The sequence below is a fragment of the Cervus canadensis genome, chromosome 1 (genome assembly GCF_019320065.1).
Source record: "Cervus canadensis isolate Bull #8, Minnesota chromosome 1, ASM1932006v1, whole genome shotgun sequence".
Taxonomy (NCBI): domain Eukaryota; kingdom Metazoa; phylum Chordata; class Mammalia; order Artiodactyla; family Cervidae; genus Cervus; species Cervus canadensis.
This window is the reverse complement of record NC_057386.1, coordinates 20973293-20984418: the sequence shown is the minus strand read 5'-3', so window position 1 is coordinate 20984418 and position 11126 is coordinate 20973293. Positions and strand designations below refer to the sequence as shown.

Here is an 11126-nt window from a genome sequence, read left to right as displayed (position 1 = left end):
GCATTTTTCTTATGTGATGTTGAGCATCTTTTCATGTGTTTGTTAGCCACCTGTATGTCTTCCTTGGAGAAATGCCTGTTTAGTTCTTTGGCTCATTTTTCGATTGGGTCGTTTATTTTTCTGGAATTGAGCTGCAGGAGTTGCTTGTATATTTTTGAGATTAATTATTTGTCAGTTGCTTCATTTGCTATTATTTTCTCCCATTCTGAAGGCTGTCTTTTCACCTTGCTTATAGTTTCCTTTGTTGTGCAAAAGCTTTTAAGTTTAATTAGGTCCCATTTGTTTATTTTTGCTTTTATTTCCAATATTCTGGGAGGTGGGTCATAGAGGATCTGCTGTGATTTATGTCGGAGAGTGTTTTGCCTATGTTCTCCTCTAGGAGTTTTATAGTTTCTGGTCTTACATTTAGATCTTTAATCCATTTTGAGTTTATTTTTGTGTATGGTGTTAGAAAGTGTTCTAGTTTCATTCTTTTACAAGTGGTTGACCAGTTTTCCCAGCACCACTTGTTAAAGAGGTTGTCTTTTTTCCATTGTATATCCTTGCCTCCTTTGTCAAAGATAAGGTGTCCATAGGTTCGTGGATTTATCTCTGGGCTTTCTATTCTGTTCCATTGATCTATATTTCTGTCTTTGTGCCAGTACCATACTGTCTTGATGACTGTGGCTTTGTAGTAGAGTCTGAAGTCAGGCAGGTTGATTCCTCCAGTTCCATTCTTCTTTCTCAAGATTACTTTGGCTATTCGAGGTTTTTTGTATTTCCATACAAATTGTGAAATTCTTTGGTCTAGTTCTGTGAAAAATACCGTTGGTAGCTTGATAGGGATTGCATTGAATCTATAGATTGCTTTGGGTAGAATAGCCATTTTGACAATATTGATTCTTCCAATCCATGAACACAGTATGTTTCTCCATCTGTTTGTGTCCTCTTTGATTGAATTTCTCTTTTTGATCTTTTGTTGTTAGTGTATAGAAATGTAACCAATTTCTATGTATTAATTTTATAACCTACAACTTTACCAAATTCATTGGTGTGGTCTAGCAGTTTTCTGGTAGCATCTTTAGGATCCTCTATGTATAGTATCATGTCATCTGCAAATTGTAACAGTTTAACTTCTTTTCCAATTTGGATTCCCTTTACTTCTTTTTCTTATCAACTGCTGTAGCTAGGACTCATAAAACTATGTTGAATAAAAGCAGTGAGAGTGGGCATCCTTGTCTTGTTACTGATCTTAGAGGGAATGCCTTCAGCTTTTCACCATTAAGTATGATGCTTCTTGCTTGTTTTTTAAAATTGAAGTATAATTGACATGTAACTTGCAGTAAGTCCTATATGTACAAATGAGTTCTATTCTGAGAGGATGTTGGTAAGTCCAATTTGTTCATAAGTCCAACAATGTTAGCCTAGGTACTCGACTGACACATTCAGCAATATAGTTCTGTGCTGTAATAGGTTTATGATATTTTTCACACAAATAATACATAAAAACAAACACAAAAAATAAAGATAACATCTTAATCTTACCATGCAGCACCTTGAAAAGTACAATAGCTTGCATAGGAACACATTTGCATCTTTGAACATTCACAACTTGATGGTTCGTATATAGGGAACTTACTGTTTATTATTTCAGGTATACAACATAATGATTCAATATTTGTATATATTGCCAAAAGATCACCACAATAAGTCTAGTTAACCTCTATCATTATCCATAGTTACAAATTTTTGATGTGATGAGAACTCATACTATCTACACTCTTAGTAACTTTCAAATAAGCAACTGAGTATTATTAACTACAGTCACTATGTTATACATTACATTCCTCATGCCTCTGATGAGATACATTCTCCCTATACCCATTTTGTTGAGAGCTTTTATCATAAACCAATTTTGATAAGTCAAATTTTGCCATAGCTCTATTTGCATCTATTGAGATGATATATGATTTTATCTCTCATTTTGCACATTGATTGTGTTAGAGTTGCTGAACCATCCCGAGTCTATGGAATAAATCCCACTTAATCATGGTATCTGATATTTTTACTGTGTTACTGAATCCAGTTTGCTAATATTCTGTTAAGGACTTTTGTATCTATGTTTATCAGATTTTCCTTTCTTGCAGCATTCTTTCCACTGTTTTTATCAGGGTGTTGCTGGCCTCATAAGATGAGTTTGGGAGTGTTCTTTCCTTTTCTAATTTTTGGAAGAGACTGAGAAAGATGGACATTACTCTTCTTTAATGCTAGATAGAATTCACAGTGAAGCTGTCTGCTCCTGGACTTCTCTTTGTTCAGACCTTTGATTCTTGACTCAATCCCTTATTAGCAATTGGTCTGTTCAGATTTATTATTTCTTTCTGCTTTTCTATTTCTTTTTAATTTAATGTTAGTAGGTTGTATGTTTCTAGAATATATGTATTTCTTATAGGTTGTCTAATTATTTTGGCATTAACTTTTCATAGCAGTCTTTTATAATCCTTTCTATTTCTGTGATATCAGTGGTAATGATTCCCCTTTCATTTCTGATTTCAATTGAATATTTTCTTTTTCTCAATGAGTCTAGCTAAATGTTTGTCAATTTGCTTATCTTTTTATTAAAAGTAGCTTTTAGCCTCATTGATCTTTTCTATTATCTTTTCTGTCTTCATTTTATTTATTTCCACCATGATCTTTGTTATCTCCTTGCATCTGCTAACTTTAGGCTTCTTTTGTTCGTTTTCTAGTTCTTTGAGTGTAAATTTAGGTTGTTTATTTGAGATTTTTCTTGGTGTAGACATTCATTACTATGAAATTACATTTTAGAAATGCTTTTTATGTATCCCATAAATTTTGGCATGGTATAATTTCATTTTCATTTGTCTCAGAGTATTTTTTAATTTCTCTTTTGATTTCTTCTTTGACCCAATGGTTGTTAGCTGGATGGTATTTAATTTCCCTATACTTGTGAATTTTCCATATTTCTGCTTGCTATTGGCTACTATTATGGTTTCAAAAGACATTTAATATAATTTTAATTTTCTTAAACTCATTAAGACTTGTTTAGTAATCCAACATATGACCTATCCTGAAGCATGTTACATGTTGCTTTTGAAAGGAATGCTTTATACCTGCCTCTTAAGTCCATCTATGATCTTTGGAGCTATTTAAGCTCAACGTTCTCCTGTAGGTTATCTTTGTGGGTGTTCTGGATGACCTATCCACTGGTGAAAGTGGGATATTAGTGTCCTCAACTGTATATCACTGTATAGCTGACTGCTTTTTCATTTAGGTCTGTAAATATTTTCATTATATATTTAAATTCTCCAACAATATAAACATTCTGATCAAGAGGTTCCATGAGCATTTCTACTCTTGATATTTTCCAAGAAAAATGGAAACATATATATAATATATATTTATAAATTATATCTATTTATATATTTATCAAAATGCATACAAAAACATTTATAACAATACTATTTTAGTATTTTCAATAGTCCCAAACTGCAAAATATATATATACATATACACATTTATATATACACACATATTTGTATATTATAAAGTATATATAAATATGACACAATTTAGCTGTTCACACTGAAGTTAATTTGTAATATTATAATATATACATTATATATTTTATACATGATATATAATATATATTAAAATATAAATATATTAAAGTATAATATAAAGTATAAATATATGAAATACATGTTGCATTATATATTATATATAAATATTATATATATCCACATTGCATATATTTATCCAACATTATACCAACATTATAAATATTATATATATTATTTAATGATTTATATTTAGCTGTTGATACATCAGCAGTCGTGTAAACAGCCAAATTGTGTCATATTTATTCAGTGGAATATTATACAAGAACAAAAATAAATAATACCTAGATAAATCTCACAGTCATAATGTATGAATAAAGTAGTCACTTCTATAATACTTCATTTATACAAAGCATGCAAAATCAACTAACAGTGTTGCAAGTAAATGAAATGGTTGCCGTCTTTGGGATGATTGAGGGGTATAATATGAAGGGAAGAAGGTTAAGCTTTTTTTTCTTATCCTGGTAACAGTGACATGGGTTGTTCACTTTGTGATAATCTATCAGACTGAAAATTAATAAATTTTAACAAATTGTAAATTTTTTTTCCATTTATTTTTACTAGTTGGAGGCTAATTACTTTACAATATTGTAGTGGTTTTTGCCATACATTGACATGAATCAGCCATGGATTTACATGTAAATTTTTAATTTGAACACTTTATCATCATTACCATCTTTCTAAATTCCATAAATATGCATTAATAAACTGTATTGGTGTTTTCTATAAGTGAGACAGCAAAAGAGACACAGATATAAAGAACAGACTTTTGGGCTCTGTGGGAGAAGGCAAGGGTAGGATGATTTGGGAGAATAGCATTGAAATATGCATATTACCATATGTGAAATAGATGACCAGTCCAAGTTTGATGCATGAACAGGGCACTCAAAGCCAGTGCACTGGGACAACTGAGAAGGATGGGGTGGGGAGGGAGATGGGAGGGGGGTTCGGGATAGGGGATACATGTACACCCATGGCTGATTCATGTCAATGTATGGCAAAAACCACTACAATATTATAAAGTAATTAGCCTCCAATTAAAATAAATTAATTACTTTTAAAAATTTTTTGAATACTTTATAAATGAATGTTAAACACAAAAACATTTTGAACATGTTAGGACTCATAGATACCTTAGGTATCATCTCATCTAGTCTGCTTCTTTAATAAAGTAACCAAAAAAAAAAAAAAAACTGCATTCAGTGATGAGAGATCATTGACTCTACAGGTAAAGAACTAAGACTAGAGTCACTAAGTCTTGATTGAAACTGCTTCCAGCTATAGGTGAAAATTTCACATCCTGAGAATCCTTCAAATGGTAAAACATAAACTGACTTATGCTTTCTTAGTCTCAGCGTATTACTTCCATTCTTCCCACCTGCTTTGTTCTCCTTTGCCATATGAAAGATTGTGCCAAACATCCTCTACCAAGTGTCTGATAAAAGTGAGATACACAAGGAGAGTAGATTGCTAGAGAGATGCCTCACAACAATCCCTGAAGATTATTATCTCCATTTCTCATAAGAAAACACTTCACAGTGTAATGTTGTATAGCTGATATAGAAAGACTCAGATCCAAGACTGGGTCTTCTGTTCCTGCTCAAGGGTACTGGCATTCATATCTCAAGCAAAATTATTAATAGGAAAACCCTGGGGCAGAGCAATGGGGAGACATTCATTTGCATTTCTTCTTTAAGAGGTGGAAGTAAATGGAAGTAAAATTTTCCTATAGTACAGATAGCATCTGTTTACAAAATTCTTCCCAAATCAAGTCCCCCACAACTCAGTAAACACTAACTACATGTTGGGGGAACCAGGGGCTGTGTTTTAGAGCTCTCATAAGTGCAGGCAGAAGGAGAAGAGGGTGTCAGAGGATGAGATGGCTGGATGCCATCACCAATGCAATGGACATGAACATGGGCAAACTCCGGAAGATGGTGAGGGACAGGGAGGCCTGGCATGCTGCAGTCCATGGGGTCACGAAGAGTCAGACATGACTGGGCAACAGAACAACAAGTACAGGGAGCTTCAGTCACTAACCAGCCACGCATATCTTCATCTGCATCAAATATTTGTGAACTCCAATTTGGAGAAAATTACTTATTTAAGAGATTTATTCTTTTATGTCCCATAAATCATATTCTTGTATGGCTTCCTTGCCCTAAGTACCCATTGACAGAGTAAAAAGGAATTGAGTGATTTTCTGCAAAATTTATGCTCTCCACTTTAAAGCAGTTTGTCATCCTGATCTAAATGTTTTAAGAAAATTAAGTAAGGACAATGTAGGGGACTGAGAAACTATGAAATGGGTACGTATGACTTTGAGTTTCTGTAATCTCTGAACCATATAAGGGTTTTGCTTGTGTTTTGTGAGGCAACAATGAAGCATAGTGTTAGTCGCTCAGTGGTGTCCAACTCTTTGCACCCCCATTGACTCTACCCACCAGATCCCTCTGTCCTTGGAATTCTCCAGGCGAGAATACTGGAGTGGGTTGCCATTCTCTTTTCCAGGGGATCTTCCTAACCCAGGGATCGAACCCAGGTCTTCTGCAATTCAGGCAGATTCTTTACTATGTGAGCTACCAGGGAAACCCATGAAGCATATGGGAGAAATAAAAAGTCACGTTCCAGGGGAATCAGAAGAATATGAGAAAGATTAAAAGTGGAAGAACCTGTGCATTCCTAGAAAGCAGGACAGATAGAAAACTGGTGCTTTTGGTACTGCACTCATATTGTTGCCTAAGCATTCATTAAGATAAGGCTTAGTTCTATCTCTGAGAGGAGCAGAAGAGTTTCAGACCTGTATCATCTCCTTGGAAGTGGTAGACATACCTCTGATGTACTAAAACTACAATATACAGGACACATGCCAATCTCTGAGACCATGTATCTGGGAAGCTCTGAGGACACTGCCAAGGCCGAGCTTGCTGACTGCTATTTCTTGCTGGATGTGTGAGTGGGAGGTGAAGAACTAACATGTTCTGGGTTGCCTACTATTTGCTAGATATTAACTAAATGCTTCCTTTACATTATTTTTAATTCTTGAAGAAATATTCAAGGTAGGTACAAATATTCCTATTTTTAAAACAAGGAAATTATGATTGACAGTGGTAAAGTAATGCTGTTACCAAACAAAACTTGGTTCCCCTTACCCACTCACAGTTAAGCCAACCCACTGACACTGGGTTGTAGTGAAAGTGGAAAAAAAGTCAAAGTGTTAGTCACTCTGTCATGTCTGACTCTTTGTGACCCCATGGACTGTAGCCTGCCAAGCTCCTCTGTCCACAGAATTCTTCAGGCAAGAATACTGGAGTGGGTAGCCATTCCCTCCTCCAGGGGATCTTCCCAACCCAGGGATAAAACTCAGGTCTCCTGTATTGCAGGCAGATTCTGTACTGTCTGAGCCACCTGAAGGAAAGTGCATTTACTTACTGCAAGACCTAGCAAGGAGTATAGGCAGCTAATGTTCTACAGACCCAAACTTCCCTGTGGCTTTCAGGGAAAGATTTTTAAATACAGGGTGAGGAAGAGGGTTGTGGAGTAGGTGATTAGCTCATGGACATTCTTCTGATTGGTTGGTGGTGAGGTAATCAGGAATCAACATCATCAACCTTCTGGTTCCAACTGGTCTGGGGTCTGTTGTTTGTGGTCAATGTGCAGTTAACTTCTTCCATCAGATGGGAGTTCAGTATCTGCAAAAAGGCTCAGAATATTATCTACAATCCTTGAGGGGAAACTAAATGTCCTTAATTTTGTTTAATGGTTAAATTATTATTATTTTGTCTACTTGACTGTTTTCCTTTGTTTCTACATTTTCTCACCTCTGATTAAATTTGTTCTTTGGATCTGGGGGAAGACTTAAGAGGCTAAAGATTTTCTGCAAGCAAGAGACAGACAGAGGACATGGTCAGTGGGGAAGGGGAAGGTCTGTCCCTGGAAGGCCCCATAGGGTCTTGCTCAGTTACAGTGCCATAGTTTGTTTTCTCCCAGAAGTTACTTTGAACAAAAGAGTCAAGTAGATGTAATTTGGGGAGTGTAAACAAATTGATGGAGAACAGGGAAGTGATACAGGAAAGAGGTACTTTTAAGCCAGGATCACAGTGGGCAACTATAGCTTAAACCCAAGGGGAAATATCAGAAATAATGGAAAACACACATATTAGAATTATCCACATTGAGGCATAAAGGAGCTGGAGTTTTTATTACAACTCTCCAAAGGCATTGGTTGAAGGCTGTTCTCAGAGTGGCAACACAGGCAGCATGAATTCCTCCTATTTTGTGAAAAGAGCTCTTAGGCATAGAGATGCATATCTGGAAAATAGAAACTGACTTAACATCAGTTCAGTTCAGTTCAGTCGCTCGGTCGTGTCCGACTCTGCGACCCCATGAATTGCAGCACACCAGGCCTCCCTGTCCATCACCAACTCCCAGAGTTTACTCAAACTCCATCACGTTGGTGATGACATCCAGCCATCTCATTCTCTGTTGTCCCCTTCTCCTCCTGCCCCCAATCCCTCCCAGCATCAGGGTCTTTTCCAATGAGTCAACTCTTCACATCAGGTGCTTCAGCATCAGTCCTTCCAAAGAACACCCAGGACTGATCTCCTTTAGGATGGACTGGTTGGATCTCCTTGCAGTCCAAGGGACTCTCAAGAGTCTTCTCCAACACCACAGTTCAAAAGCATCAATTCTTCGACGCTCAGCTTTCTTCACAGTCCAACTCTCACATCCACACATGACCATTGGAAAAACCATAGCCTTGACTAAACAGATCTTTGTTGGCAAAGTAATGTCTCTGCTTTTTACTATGCTATCTAGGTTGGTCATAACTTTCCTTCCAAGGAGTAAGCGTCTTTTAATTTTATGGCTGCACTTAATATACTATGATCCAAATAGATGGTTGACATATTAAAAACATCATCATCAATCTTCAAGTTTCTTCACTCAGCTCCAATATCTGCTTCTTCAGTGTGGTAGACAGCTCAAATTCTAGAAGAAGAAGAAGGAGAAGGAGGCGTGAGGAAGGAAGAAAGAAAGAGAAAGAGGGGGGGAAAGGAAGGGAAAATGACACAATAACTATACAGTCAGTGACATGAGGTCACTGACTTTGCTGGCTAACAATGTTAGCTCCTCCTGGTTAGCCCAAACTTTCCCAGCTACATCTTTTAAAAGTCCCTCATCTAATGGATAAGGAAGCTGTGGTACATATACACCATGGAATATTACTCAGCCATTAAAAAGAATTCATTTGAATCAGTTCTAATGAGATGGATGAAACTGGAGCCCATTATACAGAGTGAAGTAAGCCAGAAAGATAAAGACCAATTACAGCATACTAACCCATATATATATGGAATTTAGAAAGATGGTAATGATAACCCTATATGCAAAACAGAAAAAGAGACACAGAAGTACAGAACAGACTTTTGAACTCTGTGGGAGAAGGTGAGGGTGGGATGTTTCGAAAGAACAGCATGTATATTATCTATGGTGAAACAGATCACCAGCCCAGGTGGGATGCATGAGACAAGTGCTCAGGCCTGGTGCCCTGGGAAGACCCAGAGGAATCGGGTGGAGAGGGAGGTGGGAGGGGGGATCGGGATGGGGAATACGTGTAACTCTATGGCTGATTCATATCAATGTATAACAAAACCCACTGCAATGTTGTGAAGTAATTAGCCTCCAACTAATAAAAAAAATAATAATAAAAAAATAAATAAAATAAAAAAAAAAAAAAGAAAGTCCCTCATCTTGGGGAACTTCCCAGTCCTGAGGAAATCAGGACTATTGTTTACCCCAGGCCGTAGATTGACTGATATTTTCTTAGTCCCAGCATAGTGCTTCTGCTTCTACCCATCTGCTTTGATTCTTTGAAAATTTAGGACATTGTGCCAAAAATCCTCTACTCAACTGTCTTTGATAGAACTGGAATGCACATGACAGGTAGTCTTCTATAGATGGATTCCTATAGTAGTCTTGAATTCAGGCTTCTGTGACTCAGGCATGGATTCCATTTGTCACTGTAAAGGGATCGGTGTCCCTCACCCCAAAGATACTTTCTAATTTACATACACCAAAGGAATGAAATTGAAAAGAGATGTTTGCACTGACCTTCACGAGGCCATCAGGAACTATAACATATAAGCAGTTTATGATCAAAGCAAGAATGGTGACATGACCATCTTCCTTTGTCTGAAAAAGTTCTATGATTATTTTGTCAATTAAGAAACATCTTAATCACTTATTTTCTGAAGACTCATGGCTTTTAGGGAAAAACTTCCTCTTTTATAATTCTCCCAGTGACTATGGAAAACAATGTAAACAACAATAAGGAAAGTTCCGCTCATTGGCTCCAACTTGAGGTGGGGGGTTGTCCTTGTATAAAAACTCTAGAACCAAAGGAGTCACTATATTCTGGGAAACTCATCATTAAAGAGGAGCCCACTCTCCACCACCAACACCATGACCCACTCTTGCTGCTCTCCATTCCATCAGCCTATCTGCTGTAGGACCACCTGCTGCCAACCTACTTGTGTGACCCCCTGCTGTCAGCCCACTGGCTGTGGCTCCAGCCAGCCTTGCTGCTGTCCTGTCTGCTGCCAAACTGCCTGCTGCCAGCCCACAGGTTGCAGCAGACCCTGTCAGCCCACCTGCTGTGAGACCATCTGCTGCCAGCCCTCCTGCCCCCCAACTTGCTATCAAACTAGTGAAACCACCTGCTGTAGGACCATCTGCCACAAGCCTGCTTGTGTGACCACCTGCTGTCAGCCCACCTGCTGTGGCTCCAGCAGCTGTGGACAAACCTTCAGTGGGTCCAGCTGCGGCCAGTCTTGCTGCCAGCTGGTATGATGTGCACCTGTATACTGCCACAGAATCTGCTACCACCCCACGTGCTGCTGCCTGCCTGGGTGCCAAGACCAGAGCTGTGGATCCAGCTGCTGCCAGCCTTGCTGCCACCCCGTCTGCTGTCAGACCACCTGCTGTAGGACCACCTGCTGCTGCCCCAGCTGTGTGTCCACCTGCTGCCCTTCCTCCTGCTGATCCTCCCATCATGGAAGCGTGTGAGACACATCAATCTCCTGAGAGCTAACCTATGAGTTCTCCAATTACTGCCACAGGCTCCACTGCCAGGCTTCACTAGCATCCAGCGTGCAGCCACCGTCTTTCTATGAGTCATATTCCTGATTAAGAGGCTCTGTGAGGTGGTATGGTAGCATGCAGTTGACTTCAGTCTGACTTTCTCCATCTTCCTTTTCTATTAAACTCTGTGATACCTGCAAGTTTTAGGTCTCCTTGCCTTGCAGTCATTGTGTCACCCTTGCAAAAATGATCACCACTTTTCTTACGTAACCTAAAGCACAAATCATTTTGCTGGTTTTCTTAGGTTTCTTTCATGTTTAATAATTTTTTTCTCTAATGGACTCATTAGAGAAAATGACTCATTCTACTGTACTTCCTCCTCCTTAGGATTACCCTGTGTTGTCTTCCCAACTGTGAGAAAGCTTCTCT

General features: G+C 38.1%; 1 protein-coding gene across 1 annotated transcript; it reads left to right on the top strand.

Annotated features, from left to right (window-relative positions):
* The first annotated feature begins 10064 nt into the window (after positions 1–10064).
* Positions 10065–10893, top strand: LOC122442093 (keratin-associated protein 9-8-like). The gene is given in 1 exon segment (XM_043469415.1): positions 10065–10893. A coding segment is annotated over 1 exon segment (579 nt). The 5' UTR covers positions 10065–10079; the 3' UTR covers positions 10659–10893.
* Positions 10894–11126: the final 233 nt, after the last annotated feature.